Source organism: Convolutriloba macropyga, chromosome 2 (genome assembly GCF_964194025.1).
Source record: "Convolutriloba macropyga chromosome 2, txConMacr16.3, whole genome shotgun sequence".
Classification (NCBI taxonomy): domain Eukaryota; kingdom Metazoa; phylum Xenacoelomorpha; order Acoela; family Convolutidae; genus Convolutriloba; species Convolutriloba macropyga.
Window position 1 is genome coordinate 45,944,641 of NC_134469.1, and position 17,808 is coordinate 45,962,448.

At 35.0% G+C, this 17,808-nt stretch overlaps 1 protein-coding gene across 1 annotated transcript in view; it reads left to right on the forward strand.

Annotated features, from left to right (window-relative positions):
- Window positions 1-12,112: 12,112 nt before the first annotated feature.
- The window catches only part of LOC142335311 (uncharacterized), a 101,221-nt gene continuing 95,525 nt past the window's right edge, over window positions 12,113-17,808 (forward strand). Inside the window, exon 1 of the mRNA XM_075383758.1 lies at window positions 12,113-12,500. Within this exon, the coding sequence (XP_075239873.1) occupies window positions 12,368-12,500 (133 nt within the window). The 5' untranslated portion in view covers window positions 12,113-12,367. The remainder of the gene's footprint in view (window positions 12,501-17,808) is intronic.

Here is a 17,808-nt window from a genome sequence, read left to right on the forward strand (position 1 = left end):
TTGCGCGCGTGACGTCATTTCTCACTCTCTTTAGCAAAAGTTTTTTGCGTGATTAGATTTTGATCACAAGTGACTTACCTCACTCAATAAAATGACTTTTGCACTTCAAAACTTAAGTTTAATTTGAATTTGTTTAAGGTCAAAGGAACTCATATGTGTAATAACGGGCCCTAATAAGAGGCTTCTGCGGACTGAATTTTAACAAACTTTATTAATTTATCGCTGAATGTTTTTTTACCTAGTTTTTTGAGCGGCGTCGATTTTTTTTTCAATTTAGATCTGTATCTGTTTCTATCTCTATTATATGGCACGCAGGTCTATTCTTTCGCAGCTATTCCGGCAATCTGCCGGCTATGTTTATTGATTTGAAGTTTTTGCAAGTTGCATCTTCCAAGATCCCATTTTTTCTCGCGCAAACACACGTGAGATCCGCTCACGTAGTTTTTGTGCCGGCTGGAGCTGCTCATTTTTGAACTTTTGCAAGTCATCTGCATATATTGCCTGCAAGCATATCTGAACGATTTGTAGGTGCTTCACTTGAGGCTGCAACTTTTTGGTTGCCGTTTGCTGCTAGGCACAGGTTTAGAGATCCGAATGTAAATCGTAACATCCTGGTTTAAAGTTACGAGAGCTGATGCAAATAAATACAGCTCAATTATGATTTTCTACTGGCTCAACCAATCCAATGATACTATTACAACTTGTAATCCCCATTGACGTAGGTGGGGTTGAGTTGAAATTGTGTGTGACGTAGGCCCTTCTTGGAGAAAGCATTGTAGTGTTAACAACGTATTCTGAGCATCCGTTTGATCCACTCGTAGTAGTAGACGGCCTTATACATTCATGAATTCCTTCATTAACATCTAACTCACCCAAAATTAAATCGGGTTTGCAGTTTTGCTGACGTAACAAATCCATTCCTAAAATTTATGGGACATTTTTATCAACAGTCAAATAGAAAGCAACAACAAATTTTCCGCTGACGTGAAATCATTCATACAATAAACGAGTTTTTCGCACAAACAAAGCGGAACTCTGTTTACGGAGGCGGCTGGTTTGTCTGACGATTCCAAGCACTGGAGGGAAGAATTCATCCTCGTGAGAGTTAATTCTTGTATAACATTGATAGCGGCCCCGGAGTCTATTAGAATTGTTAAGAGGACAGTAGAAACTTTAAGACGGGCGAGGATGGAATGAATCCCAGATATTGGGTCCAATTGTGTCTTTTAGTAAATACCACAAGTCAAAGTGTTTTCTGTCTTATTATATATATACGTTTTCATTTGCGGACAGCTTCTTCTTGTTTGAAAGTTAGAACCACATGAACAACAGTTGTGGCAATTATTTAATATGCCCCCTGCGATTGCTCTGATAGCAAACAATATCTTTTTTAAAATGAACGCGTTGACCGACTCTTGGCGATATGAATTAGAGACTGGTCTTAATGGAGACCGAGAAAAAATTTATGCGGAATGCAACTGGCCAGAATTTCAAATTGCTCCTTTGATTTGTTTTATGTTGTTGCTTCGTTAGAGTTATTTTTGTTTCTAGAGACCTCTGTCTTGGTGATTGAGAAAATTGTTTTGTCCTATATGATACTTGGTCGCCTGGGGTCTCTCCTAGAGTTATTGTTATTTTGACTGATAGCCACCTTATTCATCACCGAATCCATTCAATTGTTAAGTTTATCAGTGGAACCTACACCTTGTGAACTAGTATTTAAAGGATTTTAAATGGCTACTCCTTCAGAACTACTAATTAAGGGATTCTACTATTCAAGAGCATTCCGAAGGCCTTTATAGACCTGTCTAGTATCATCGTCCAGCGAATGATGGTACTATGTTGCACCAGCTCTTAACCTAAGTGGAAAAATGGGCTGTCGGTGTACAGTTGATTGTCGTCACCATACACCTCAGGATTGCGATGTGCTTTTTTGCGAGGCACTAGCCGGTTTTGCAAATTACTTTATAGCTCAAATTGGGTGATGAGGCGAAATATCCCCCGTACCATTTTATCTGGCAAAATCAAGCAAACGGTATTCGTCGATATGGTCATTTTGGCACGCGGCCTTCGTTCTTTTCACGTTTGGTTCCGAACCAACTACTATTATCTGCACATTTATTTTTGTTGGTTCCGCCAAGGAACACAAAAATTGCGTAAGTTTTTGAAAGTTGGGTGAAACCAATAGAATTTGCTTCGCAATTTATCTTATTATTCCGTTCTCCAGATCAAGATGATAAATTATATTTGTGCTGATTCGAAAGTCTCATTCGAAGACAACTTTTTGAAAACCAGTAATGTCTGTTTTTGGTATTGTGTTCAGGGATTGTGTTCAGGAACTCCTGTTACCAATCTAGCAAACCTACCCGTTAGTATTATGCAGAGAATAACGTAGTATTTATGAGCGTGCGTTTGACTTGGTTTTATTTATTAGAATTACCAGAAAATCTCGGAATTAAGATTTTCCAAAAAGAATACTTTGTTTCTTCATTGTTTTTTTTTGATGTTTAAGAGAATCGAGATTTGATTAATTGATTTTTAAAGCTCGCTGAACTCAGAAATCAGAACAATGATACAAGTTTTACATACAGTTCAGTTTTAGAGTTTTTGCGCCTCGAAAGATTTCCGCCTTGTGTTACCAAAAGGCGTTCACTTTGACTTGAATGAAGGCATGGAACTAATAATAAAGACCAACGAACTTCTAACTACCAAGCAATGAAGCATAAAAAGTAAAAGGAAGAAACTAATCAAATGCTCACTTGAATCATGGGTTGTTACAGATCTTTTTAAATATCGTTAAGAATATTGTTTCAGATTTTTTGACCTTATCGCTGGTTTTGTGGATTTTTTTTGCCTGAAAACTGTCATTCTTGTGGCGATTGTACGCATGCTATGAAATAATCTTAATGTTAAATTGACGTGTTTTGATATTTTTGTCGGTGAAAATCATCATATTGCTCAGTAACAAACTGCAACTAGTAAAAGAACAAAGCAGGTTTAAGTATATTTTCTGTGTAACAAAACGGCAATGAAGTCTTTTAAAAGTTCAAATTTCCATGCCGTAGCGCAAATCGACGCGACCATAGAAAATCCCGAATGGTATCTATAGTGTAAGTTTCAGCGCCTTTCCGAAAATATCCCCCTCAATAGCAGACTATACTTACCCCTACCCTCTCACCGACTGAAACAAATAGAATTAAGAAGCCCCTCATGAGCGAGGTTGTAATGTCGCCCCGTCTAAAGCAAACTGCAGTCAGATCACCTTCGCTTCTGGATTAAACAGGCCGATGAGTCAAACCGCTTATGTGTTTTGAGAGGCATTTGTCAGATAACAGTCGATTTGTTTAAAAAGATTCGACGTCAAACAGGTGCTGCATTTTTAACGGAAATCCTGACAATCAAATCTTTAAAAGTTAAAAATTAAAATTTTCGAGTGCTCAGATGTTAATAAAGCATCTATAGTTGATATTAAAGCGTAATACTATTTCAATTTATTGTTCCAACATTTTTCAAAATGGGGAATATATTCTTTTCAGTCAATTTTCCACATTTTGTTTACGCATTTTAGTGAAAACAGAGAAACATTATGCTGTAGCCTTCAGAGGCAAGATTCGATTCTTTTTAGAAAAAATTACAAATTTTGTCACATGTTGAGAAAGAAGCGCAACTAACAAAAAATGGAAAACAGAAAAAGGAAAAGAATGGGGGTTAATAAATTTTTACAATAATTGGCGATAAAACTGTTTAATAGCCGCCCTCAACTTATCAGCCGGATATTATGGCGCTTCTACTTTTTACAATCCAAAGAATTTGGATCATAGTGGTGCTCTGTCTTTTTTGACACCAAGAAGAGTAATGACGATTAATTTTGTTTTAATCACTGACTTCTATTTGAAGTGTTTTAGAGGAAGCCAAATGCTGCTCGTGATTAAGCGTGTTTAGGTGTTTAGGTTAACCTGCCGAACAAAAGTCAAAAGCAGGGACAATCTAGAGCGGTTTCCATTCATATAATATTCTGGAGAGAGAGAGAGAGAGAGAGAGAGAGAGAGAGAGAGAGAGAGAGAACGAGATAAGTAGGCATGAAAAAAAGTTTGCTAAGCGAGCATTTTTTTGACCACGTGCGGATTTTTCGAAACAGATAGTAGTTGCTCTAAAACGAAGTTCATCAATTAAATTGGTCCTGGGGTCTTTTTTAATGCGAGTTTTTGCCTGACCAATGTTTCGTCCGACTTTTTGTCCTCAAAACGGGGCAAACAGGTAACTCTTGGAAGGCATTAAGTTCTCTTAGAGCCTTTCGCCTAAACCTTTTCTTCAGAAAGCAGTCGAACCAAAAGTGAGGAACTAATTTTTTGTTGTGAAGGGCGGCTCATAATCTTGAAAATTTGGCGAAGTTTGTCGCCCCACCCCACAACTCACACCCCCAATCCACCCTCCTCTGCCTGGTGGGTTTGACCCCCTCTCCTCTATAGCCCTCACAATCTTACCCAACCCAATCGCTTGACCCTATGGGCTCCCGCCCACCGCTTCGGGTAAATTGCTCAAGCAACCGGTTGCTTGAGCAATTTACCCGCCATTAGTCGGCGGTGTTTTTAAATTTAACTTAACTTTACCGGAATCCGTTGTTTGTTTCAATCATCTAAACTAGTTTTAGTGCGTTGGGAGGCCTTCTGATCATCTAGCGACTCTTAGGCGCAAATTTGAGTTTATTTTACATTTTGCCATGTTGGAAGCTTTTTTAGTAGTTTTTGTAATCCTATTTTATTTTTAGCACCTGGTGAATTTTTTGGTTACTGAAGAATATTTTTGTGATTTAGTCGTCTTTCCTATTATGATTTTCGGTTTGGATCGTGATTGCTAGTAAAGGAGCTTAGCTTTAATTCAATTTGTGCAAATTTTTTAAAGTATTTTTGCTTATTTTTTCTGAATAAAGCAATTAGCTATAGCTTTTCTTGTTCGCTACAAAACCTCAAACTATTATATAGGTATTGCTAAAGATTTGAAAGTTTTTTAATTGCAATTTTTAACTGAAAAAAGTATAAATTTGTGTTTTCGTTCCCATTACCGATTATTTGCTTTTTTGTTTTTAGCTTTTTTCGGACTGGTATTGCGGAGTGCACTGATTGAGCAGAATTTTTTTTAAAAAATCGAGAGGTTGCATTTTAAATTCTTTCTGAGTTTATGAATTACACACTTAATTTGTCACTTTGAGTGATCTAGGAGAGCTCTCTTTCTGTAATAAAGTTCGTTGCTAATGCAAAATTTGGGTGGGAGCGAAAGAGGGTCAGCAGCATTATAGCTTATTGTTTAAGATGTTGGGCTGGTGTCCTGGAAGTGCGGCGATCAAAGAAGTGTGGTTCAAGTTTTTTGCACCCAGACAACATTTCTAACTTTCGGCCCCTCTAGATTAAATTGCCCTCGTCTGTTGTTCGAGAGCAATTCATTCTACTCTAGTAGCTTTAAGTTTCGCTTTGCTTTTAATTTTGTTTATATATAATAGTTTATATAATATATCAAAAGATTTGGATTGTATTGGTGCTCTTTTTTTGTAAGATGTTTTCAGATCTTATTCCACAACCTTTAGCTTTTGATACGGGATAAAAAAAATAAATTTCTTCAGACCTCAATAAAGCGTGCAAGTGGGTTAATGAAATGTTTTTTCAAACACAGAAAAAATTTTGACTATGTGGATCTCATTATTTTTTAGATAAATAATTTTCCTCTAATATTTTTGTGATTGTATTTACTTTTAGTACTTTTTTTTCAATACTTCTACTTTGACGGGGCACTGAAATTTTTGAAGCTCAAAACTATGTTAAAGAATAAATATTTGTATTACAGAAACAATTTTGCAAACAATTTTAGAAATTTTTAAACACCATTGTTAATTTTGAGTTTTTTGTGTCGATAAATGTTTCGGCCTTCCATTCGGCGCGTATATAACTGGAATTTAACTGACAGTTATCTAAGTTCATTGAGTGTTCTTAGAGAAATTTTATTTTTTTGACCATTTTGGCGGAATGTTTTGATACTTTAAACGTAAACATGCGAAGTGATATTATCTTTTTCATTTTTTGATTTATATTGAAAATTTTAAGTCATTTTTTGGAGTTCTTCAACCCTTGGGGTAAGCAAACTTTTACGGTTCAAGAAAACGTTACTGCGTACTTTCAGAATGGCAACAGAATGGTTTCGCATGAACTATTTTTTGAGTTATCAAGGCTAGCTCTCCCCGATTCTTGCTAAAGCCAAGCATTCTAAAGTGAAAAGAATTAGTTTCCAAACGCTAAGTCATAAAAGAACGCAAGATAGAACTATGAAGTCCATTTTTGGAATCCCCTCCGTGAACTTTGTTCGCATAAGTTTTAATTAACATCTCTAATTTGTATTGTATAGGTATTGATAATAGGCCCTTGAATCATCCTCTGATTTGGAAACAGGAGTATGCTTAACGCAAAAGCGAAACAAAATTTTTTACACTTTAAAAAACTTTTGCAATTTCAATTTTATCGATTCTTTCTTTTATTTCAATCACAATCGTTGTTCGCAACAGAGCGCTATTTTTCAAGTTTTAAAGCTTTTTAATTCTGATATTTCGCTCATTTATAGGTCGCATTGGGAAAAGAAATAACCTGATTCCTATTTCTGCATCTTTTTGTCAGTTAAAAGAAGATTTCTAGGGCATAAGACATTGTTCTTGCATATAAAAATTACCCATAGACTTTGTAACTGTTTTCCAATTTCTTGCAGTTTTGCAATTTTTCTTCGAAAAGAGAACAGTTTGTGAGCCTGGCATAGATACTCTTTTAATGTGTGGGCAAAAAGTTAGTTTTAGTTACATAGAAAAAAATTGTTGTTAGGTGTACTTGTGTTTAAAAGTAATTTTTTGATTTTCTCAAATATCATTTCAGTTGGTTTTTCAAGAATAATTTTCTCAAGAAAACTCATTCCTAAATACTCCACAAGACTCATTCCAGAATACACTGTAACTCGCAACCTCACTGATGGACAAATCAATACTGACGATACAAGTCTAAATCAACAACCATACTCGAAGAATAAAACAGAGATCGGGCAGAATCTACGTGCAGATTGACACCTGGGGTAAAACTCTCTACGCTGGATCAGCAGCGGGAAATTTATTCTGTGAATTCTGAATCAATCACAGATTAAGCTAAATTTATTCTTCTACAAAGCGCATGCTTGAGTAACTTTTTCTATCTTGTATTATTCACTAATATCTGTATACTATTCATTTTGCCGTAGAAACATAAACTTAACTTCAGTGTTTTATATAGGCGGTTAGTCACTTAGAGTTAGGCAAGTCCACTTCGTGCGTAGAAATAGGTAGCTCTACAACCATAAACTTTAAGGCAATAAAGAGAGCCCTCAGCAGGCCTGCCTTGATGCTGATCAGGAACACCTTATTGCAAATTATACTGATCAGGAAAAATTTATTGCAAAATGAAAAACAATATAGTTCATTTTGGTTGTCTTAAATACTTGGATTAAAATTGACCGCAACTTGTTGCGTGGCATGGTCAAATATTTTGATATAAAAAAACAGATTCATTTCAGGATTAGATTATCTGAAAATTGTCAAGTTAGTGGGTCCAACTTGAGACCTTGAGGAGTTTGAGAAGAAAGCAATTAGCTTTAAGTTTATTTCTCGATTTTTTAAAATACTTATTGAAAAAATAAAAATTATTAAGAACAAAAAATTGCTAGAGCCATCTTATGAACAAGAGCTAATTATAGCGATTTACCTTCTTAATCCGCAATTAAGCAAGCAGGTGCCCATTTCTCAAGTGTTCACAATATTATCTTTTTTTGATTAATTTTTTAATTGACACGCCATTAAGAGCAATCGTAGACATCAGTGACATATTTGAATAATTAATTTTTTGTAAACTTACCTTATGCTGCGTAATTGTTTTTGCTTTATACTTGTTTTTGTCACATCTATTATGTTGAGATGATGGTTGAATTCTTTGAAATTCATTAGGTTCAGAACGATAACTTTTTGTTTCAAGAAATTCTGCTTTCGACATTATTTATTGACTTTTTTGAATGAAGGGTTATATCAACTAAAAAAATAGCAACCCCGTGTTATTTGAATATATCGGTAAGGTCAATTGAACGTGAAAAACAAACAAAACTTAGTAACGCACATGTACGACAGCGAAGGTTTATCCCATTTAAGTTTAAAGGTCTTATAAGGTTACCTAGAATGCTAGACCTGATCAATTCACCAACGTATTGAAGAATGAGAAAAGTGTAAAGCAAAATTAGGTTGAAGTTTTTATCATGAAAAACCTGTTTGCCATGGAACCATTACTAGTGTTATCTTGTTTATGTCTAAAGGTCTTAAAATGTTGAATAGAAAAGTGGACCTGAGAAATCCCCAAGTTATATTTGAAGAAAATTAGAAAAACAATGTACAGCACAAACAGGTTGACGTTTTTATCAGGAAAGGTTTTATTAGCATGGGATTACGACCACTATTTGTTAATTGTCAATTTGAGCATGCTATGAATTTCGTGTAATTTAAAAATTTGATTTTGTATACTTACTAATGGTTTCAGCTTTGCAATTTTCGCTGGCTTAGCAGCGCAATTTTTCCAAATTGTTAAATTCGATATTTTCCATTGCATCATATTATCTGTTCTAATTGTTGTAATGCCACAATGAAAGGAAACTGCAGAACACTGCGGTACCTGTTATGCCAAAGGACACATATTTTATAAGTTTAGATCCTACAACAACACGAATCTTTTTCATTGTGTACTTTTTCCAATTTTTCAAAATGAGGTTATTGTGCACTAGTTGATCTGGCTAGCATATAAAACTCTTTTAAAAAAGAAAATATGAAATTGAAGCTCCTCATAAAAGCTATCAAATATCCATTCTTTGAATTTTGATGTATCTCAATTTTTTGGGTCAACTGCTTCGAGTTCAATGTACTGCTAGTGGTAAGCAGAAGCGCACTAATAACTCTTGGCTCGAGGTTTTAACCAAATATCTTGCTTGGGATGAAGAAATTATATTCAACACAGAGTAACCATAGGTTTTGGAGCGGAATGCTGTGAAAGTGGTGAACTTTTTTATATGCCTTCTTTAGCGAAGAAGGTTCTTTCTACGCAATCAACTCAAATTTTACAGCCGCTTATACGCCGCATTCACAGCTATACAATTTTTGGGGATTTAAAACGGCGCCACCTCGACCCAAGTTTCCATAGTAGAAAGATGTGCTTTTTCCTTCTTCCAAAAAGCAAAAGTTGAGGTTTGTTAATTTATCAGTTTTTTTTAATTTTGTTTGGGAACTTTTTGTAATTTTTTCGATTTATTTTTGTTTGAGTAGGCAATGGAACTTTTGAAGCTCAAAGCTCTGTTAATGAATAAATATTTGTGTTACAGAAACGTTTTCGCAAACGTCTTCTAAGAGTTTTTAGCACCATTGTTAGTTTTGATTTTCTTTTGTGTCGGTATTTGTTTTGGCCCTCCATTTGTAGCGTATATATCCAGCATTTAAATAACATATATCTTATTTTTTGAGTATTTTCAATAAATTTTGATTTTTATGGCCATTTTGGCGGAATGTTTTGATACTTTAGACGTAAACATGCGAAGTGATATTACCTTTTTCCTCTTTTGATTTATATTGAAAATTTTGTGTCATTTTTTGGAGTTCTTCAACCCTTGGGGCATGCGAACTTTTACGGTTCAAGAAAACGTTACTGCGTACTTTCAGAATGGCAACAGAATGGTTCCGCATGAACTATTTTTTGAGTTATCAAGGCTAGCTCTCCCCGATTCTTGCTAAAGCAAAGCATTCTAAAGTGAAAAGAATTAGTTTCCAAACGCTAAGTCATAAAAGAACGCAAGATAGACCTATGAAGTCCATTTTTGGAATCCCCTCCATGAAATTTGTTCGCATTAGTTTTAATTAACATCTCTAATTTGTATTGTATAGTTATTGATAATAGGACCTTGAATCATCCTCTGATTTGGAAACAGGAGCATGCCTAACGGTAAAAACTAACCAAATTGCTTGCACTTTAAGAATCTTTTACAACCAAATTTTGTCGAATTTTTCTGTTATTTCAATCACAATCGATGTTTTGGAAATCAATGAGCCTTTTTTGCGGCAATCTGAATTAACAAGTTGTAGTAATATTTTAGTGATAAGATAGTGTTAAAAAATTTTCTAAATAATCTTACATTTTTATTGTTTTGATGGATTTTTAGAAAATTTTTCAACTTTTAAGCTACTTTACCAATTCTGCCGTTTTGTTCAATTATGACACGCATTGGGAAGTGCAATGACCTGACGCCTATTGCTGCAACTGTTTTTTTTTTAATAAACGAAGATTTCTAGGGCATAAGACATCGTTTTAGCGGAGAAAAATTACCCAAAAAGTTTCCTACTATTTTTTTGGCAATTTCATGCAGTTTCGCAATTTTTCTTCAAAAAAGAACAGTTTGTTAGCCTTGCATAGATAGTCTTTTACTGTGTGAGCAGAATTAGTCGTTTCAGTTATATAGAAGAAAGATTTTGTTCCTGGTTGTACTTGTATTAAAATATATCTAATTGAATTTTCTATATTTTGTTCAGTTGATTTTTTAAGAATGATTTTCCGTTTCTGAGACTCTTTCCAGTATACAACCAAACTGGCAACCTCACTGATGGACAAATAACTACTAACGATATAAGTCAAAATCAACAATCATACTTGAGGAAAAAAACAGAAATCGGACAAAATGACACCTCGGGTATAAACTCTCTACGGTGGTTGGATGCAGCAGCAGGAAATTTATTCTGTGAATTCTGAATCAATCACAGGATGAGCTGAATTTGTTCTTCTACATAGCGCATGTTTGAGCAATTTTTTTCCATCTTGTATTAATCACTAATATGTGTATACCATTCACTTTGCCTTAATATTTTATATTTACCTTCAATGTTTGCAGAGTCGGTTAGTCAGAAATAAGCGAAATAAGTAGCTCTCAACAGGGCTGCCTTGATACTGATCAGGATAAACTTACCGCAAAATTTACTGATCAGGGACAATTTATTGCAAATTGATCAACAATCTAGCAATATTTTCAATATTATGCAATGAAATCAGAAGAAAACGAAAGGAATCTGCTTTTGGAAAATGGCCGTGCGAATCGTCTTCGTTTTGATTGTCTTAAGTACTCGGATAAAAAACTAAAAAGACCGCAACTGGTTGCGTGGCATGGTCGGATTTTTCAAACTCAAAAAAGCAGGTTCATTTTACGATTAGATTACCTGACAATTGTCAAATTATTGGGTCCAACTTGAGACCTTGACGAGTTTGAGAGGAAAGCAATGAGCTTAGTCTATTTCTCGATTTTGTAAATTAATTGCTGAAAAAATGAAAATTATTAAGAACAAAAAATTGCTAGAGCCAGCTTATGAACAAAGCTAATTATAGCGATTTATCTTCTACATCCGCAATTGAGCCAGCAAGTGTTTTTTTTGGAATTGTTCACAAAATTATCCTTGTTCTATTATTTTTTAATTGACACGCCATTAAGAGCAATCGTAGACAACAGTGACATGTTTGAAAATTTAAACTTTAGTAGATTTACCTTATGCTGCTTAATTGTTTTTGCTACCTTCTGGTTTTTGTCCCATCTGTTATGTTGAGATGATTGTTGAAATCTTTAAGTTCAGAACGAGAAATTTTTGTTTCAAGGAGAAATTCTGCTTTCGACATTCTGCTGTGAATGATGGGTTATATCAATGAAAAAAATAGCAACCTCTTGCTATTTGAATAAATCGTTAAGGTAAATTGAACATGAACTACAATTAAAACTTAGTAACGCACAGGTACGACACCGAAGTGTTATCTCATTTAAGTCTAAAGGTCTTAAATGTTGCCTATAAAGGTTACCAGTTCACTAACGTATTAACGTATTGAAGAATATGAGCAAAATGTACAGCAAAATCACTTTGAGGTTTTTATCATGAAAAATCTGTTTGCCATGGAACTATTACTACTGTTTGTTAACTATCAATTGCAGCATGCTATGAATTTTGTGTAATTTAACAATTTTATTGTGTATACTTACTAATGGTTTCAGCATTGCAATATTCGCTGGTTTAGCAGCACAATTTTTCCAATTTGTAAAATTTGATTTATTCCTTTGCATCATAACATCTGTTCTTATTGTTGTAATGCCACAATAAAACCACACAGCAGAACGTTTTCGCACCTGTTATGCCAAAGGACACATGCTTCATTATACGTTTAGATCCTACATCAACACGAATCTTTCTCATTGTGGGACTTTTTCCAATTTTTTAAAATGGTTATTGTTCTCTAGTTGGTCTGGCTAGCATATGATACTCTTTAAAAAAAAAGAAAATATGAAAAAGAAGCACATCATGAGAGCTATCAAATGCCCATTCCTTGAATATTTTATTTATCTCTACTTTTTGGGTCAATTACTTCCCGTTCAATGTACTCCTAGTGGTAAGTAGAAGCGCACTATTAACTCTTGGCTCGAGGTTTTACCAAAATATCTAGCATAAATGAAAGAAATGGGATGAAGAAAATATTTTCACCGTGAAGTGACCATAGGTTTTGGAGCTGAATGCTGTAAGTAGTGAACTTTTTATATATGCCATTTTTAGCGAAGAAAGTGTTTTCAACGCAATCGACTCAATTTTTACAACCGCTTATACCCCGCATTCGCAGCTATTGGTTTGTCTAGGGATTTTAAGCGGCGACACCTCGACCCAGGTTTCCATAGTAGAAAGACGTGCTTTTTCCATCTTCCAAAATTGCAAAAATTGAAGTTCGAGAAGCAATGAACAGTTAATTTTTCATAATTTTTCATATTTTTTCTTTGAAAAGGAATTAGCTCCGAATTTTAATTGATATCGTAATTTAGTATGAAAACAAACGATGGAGCTTATTAGGCTAGTCTAAAAAACAACTGGAACAAGTTCTTAGATTTGTGTCAAAGCAGCATGTAATTTATGTATGTCTAGAACTGGTCTGAGTTGTGTGGGAGATCTCCCCAATAGTCTGGTTTGCTTGGATATAATCTGAGTGTGGCAGTTGATACCAAGTGTACCAGTATAGCCAAGTTGGGGATCTGGACCCAGGAAACAGGCTGTCCATCGAGCTAACCTTTATTCATTAGACCAAACCCAACAAAGTGCCGCATAAACACGCGGAAAATGCATATTTCGTAATACCATAATAAATTGGTAGCTGAGCTTATTAATTGCTCTCAAACGAAGTTTGTAGCAATTATATTAGTCCTGTCGGTCTTTTTTTTTATGCGATTTTTCGCTTGACCGATTTTTCGTCTGACGACGCTTTTGACTTTTCATCCTCAAAAACGGGATAAACAGGTAGCGCCCAGCGGGCATTAAGTGCTCTTAGAGCCTTTCAGCTCTGTTTCAGCTCAAAGTCTTTAGGAGACTTATACTTATACTTATGGTGTGAAGGGCGATTCTTAGAGGTTGAAGACACCCCACTGTTGACCCCCCCTATTGCCCCACCCCCACCCCCCATGCGCTGTTGCCCCCTTCCCACCCCAGTGTTGCCCCCACCCCCAACCTGCCCCAGTGCATCCCCCCTCCCCTCCGTGGCCAGCTACTGACGAACAACCGCTTGCTAAAAACGCAAATTTATTTTTTTGCAATTTTTTTCAAGTTTTTGAAAATTTTTAACATTTTTAAATTTTTATCAACCCTACGTGTCAAAAAACCTCCTCTAGGGTCTGATAATAGGTTATTGCATTGTTTCTAGTGGTAATGGAATGGTTTCAACATTTTAACATCACGAATTTTAGCAATTTTTTGACAAAACGTGCAATTTTTTCAAATTTTTGGACATTTTTTTCTTTATTCAGGTCTTCTCAGACCCAGGGGCCAGCAAAGATCCTAAGGGGGCTGAGAATAAGTTACTGAAAAATTTTTAATGGCCATGGAATAGTTCTTCAACTTTTTAATGCCACAAATTTTAGCAATTTTTTTTATTAGACTTTGCTTTTTTTCAAGTTTTTTTTTTGATTTTTTGAGCCTCAAGAGCCAAGCAACCTCCTTTAGGGTTTGAAAATACGTTACTGAATATATTTTAGATTAAATGGAATGTCTTGCAAGATTTTAACATCACGAATTTCAGCAAACTTTTGATATTTTTATCCATTTTTTTCCAATTTTTGACATTTATGCTCATTATTCAGATTTTTTGAAACCTCGAAGGTCAGAAAGCCTCCGTTAGGGTTTGATAGTAAGTTACTGGAAAATCTTGTTGGTCATGGATTAATTTTCATCTTTTTACTATCACAAGTTACAGCAATTTATTTTTATAAAACTTGCAATTTTTGTAATTTTTTAAAAAATTTTTTTGTCATTTTCTTAGGTTTCTTTAGCCTCAAGGGCCGCGGAATTTTCTCTAGGGTTTGATAATATTTTTTTGCATAGTTTAGAGATGTAATGGAATGTTCTTCGAGATTTTAAAATCATGAATTTAAGCAATTTTTAAAAATATTTGCAATTTTTCGTGTTGTTGATTTTTTTCCGGCAACAGAGGCCCTCGAACCTCCTCCAGGGTTTGATAATAAGCTGCTGCATAGTTTCTAGAGTTAACGGAGTGGTAATCTTTTTTATGACTCCAGTTTTAGTAATTTTTGGATAAAATTAACAATTTTTTCAAATTTTTGGAAAATTTTTATCGTGTTTGAAGTGTATGGATCTTTTTGAGCCTGTAAAACAATTTCTGGCTTGAAACAGGGATACCGGATAGTCTCTTGAGACAATGATTTGGCTCTTAAGATATTAATGTCTTGCGTAATGTCATCATCTTTTTTGCGTAAGGTCATCATCTCTGATCCCTATTATCAATGAGTTATAGTTGAAATGTTTTTTATCATAACTGATCTAACAAACACTTTTTAGGAAACCATTGTTAATTGCTCTCCAAGGCAATTTGTAGCAAAAATATCAACCCTGTTTGTCTTTTATGCAATTTTTCGCTCGGCCGATTTTTCGTCCGACCCATTTGACTTTCGTCTTCAGAAACTGGATAAGGATGTAGTGCCCTGAGGTCACTAAACCGTGGCTAGCGGTTGACGAAGCCAACTGCTCGCCGGTCGTTTGAAAGCAATTCGCCCGACGTTAGTCGGTTAAGTTTTTTGATATGTTTTGCTAGTCTTTCAGCTGCACCAAAACAGACCCATGTACTGTTTCTCATGTTCAAAGATTTTTGGAGCCACTTCTTATTTTTTATTGGTAGGCAGGCATCACAAACACAGCGCAGCGAAAAATTTCAATCAATGCACCAATGCAAAACTCTCAATTTGCAACATTCAAGGATTTATTAAAAAACCTAAATAATGGTCTATCAATTAAACCTGACACGTATGATGCATATTCTTGTCAGATCTGACAAGACAGCAATCAGATCTTGCTCGAAAATATCATCTGATCAGATGTTTAGCGATAAAAAATTATATTATCATAGCTTCAAAGATATTTGTTGTTACTCAGTTTGATGTGAAAAATCGACAAAAACTGATTGCCGTCAGCGGCTGAAATTTGTATTGCTCTTTTGTGAAACATCAAAACTCAAAGCGTTTAACCATAAAATTTTCCTAATTCCTGCTATTCAATATTCACAGGATCCACTGGTACCTTAAACCAAAACTTTGTTCTACAAACTACCAAAGAGAGCTATAAGATTGCGACGAAAAGCGTCATAATAGAAGACTGAGACTCAACAAACATTTGAAAAACTACCTGAACTGCTGCAATCAGAGTTTTTATTGTTTTTCAAAAAAATTTCAAGTTCGCTATTTTTTCAAGCACCTGTCCACATTATTTGGCACAACTATTCGTACACAATTAAGACTTTAGTGAGAGGAAAATTATTTGTTAATTTGACTTTCCAGATCTGGCAACATACGATGCCGTTTAAGAGAATTTTCGCCATGTATAATCTGATGACAAAAACTTTTATCAGATGTAATATAATGAAATGTTTTTTTTTTTATTAAACTTGATATCAGATCTTTCATGGGATCTTACTCGAGATTTTACTTTGGGTGTACACAGAATCCAAGCACGACAAAAAAGAACAACTTTGTCGACAGATCGCAGATAAGCATAAAATGAACAAAAACTAGCGGTCCTTTCTCGCATTTTCAAGTACCCCTTTTCCAAAATTGACTCCTCCTGAAAGCAAGTATTCCTATTGTTTGATAATCTGATTTTGAACTATATGGTACTTATATCCAACCTTGTCGGAATTGTTTTGAAGTATATGATAACTTGATCTACTATGAATTCCGATGTTTGTTGAGTAACCATATGTTTAGCTGCAACTACTTCTCTTTCTTAGGAACATGTCAATTGTTTTTGCTTTTGGTTTGTTTATTCTCAAACCGATGATTTCTTTGCGACTCTCATAACTTAGTTGTTCCTATTCGAATTCTTTGGATCTACTCAAATAGAACTAGTTCAAATTGAACGACAATCATGTCACACAACTCAGTTCTATCAAAAAAATTTGATTTGTGGGGCAAAAAAAAATTTAAATGCAGACAATTTAATTGTACAGCAAACACTCATAAATAGAAGTTGAGCATCACATGCCGCAGTCAATAAAAATCAATGACAACCCCTACTTGGTATTGAACCGTTTTTGCAGATACCCATAATCGGACTTTTTTTAGACGGGAAAAGTTGTAGCGCTAAATGAGGAAAATTTATAAGAGATGTTTTTATTGCAAGCATCATTGATAGTGAAACTCAACGTTCGCTCGCTTCTTAAGGAGTAAATGAACTCAAAGGAGCGTCGGCTAAAGCAATAAATTTTCAATGGGCATACAACAACTCGTTTGCATGACAGTTACCTGAACTAAGCAAAATATCGGGCACTATATCTTTGGCAAGTACATTGGGAAACAAAAAGCAACACAATCACAAAGCGAATCCACAACCATTTCCAAAAAAAATCAGGCAATAGATATCTACTAACAAGCTACCCAAAACGATGACTGACTGAGTCATTAAAACTACGGAATAGAAAAAAAACTTTGCAAATATTTGCCGAAAACCAAAATCAAGAAAAAAAATCCAAAAAACAGCACTTTTTAATATGGAAAACAAAGATAAAGATACAGCGGCTAACAATGACGATTAAATCGGTGAACTTCACCCACAAGTTGCTAATCAGACAATAATCATACGCAATGCAAATAAGATTCCCGCTATGACACAGCAGATGACAATTGTTTTTGTGGCTATTGAGGAAAAACAAACAAATCTACCAAAGTAAAACTACTCAATTTAAGCAGCAGCATTGAAAGCAACAGTGTCAGACATTTCGAGAAGCGTAGTACCATGCATAAAAAAGTACTGGCGGGTGAGATCACCAACGTAGTTCAAAAAGTTGGTGGACGAATTCTACACTTTCAGCATGAGTTCAAAGTTAAAATTGAGAAAGCACCTGCGCTAACTCCGAGCCAATTTCACACATCGAAATGAAATTCTTGCGGGTAACTTACACTGTTTATATCAGCTGATTTACTACATATGTTTGTCACCCATAATCCCACAATAGTGAACTAACTTTCAAACTGCTGCGTATTTCTGCATTTTCACCTTCAACCTAAGTCAATAAGTTATGGGCCCAGAAAACTGACACGTGAGACAAAAAACAAGAGAAGCATAAGAGGTGGCCTCTTTGACATTGTGAGAGAATGCCTTGGTCAAAAGAGGTCGAAAAAGAGTGTGTGTACTTCGGAGACAAAAACAGACAGAAA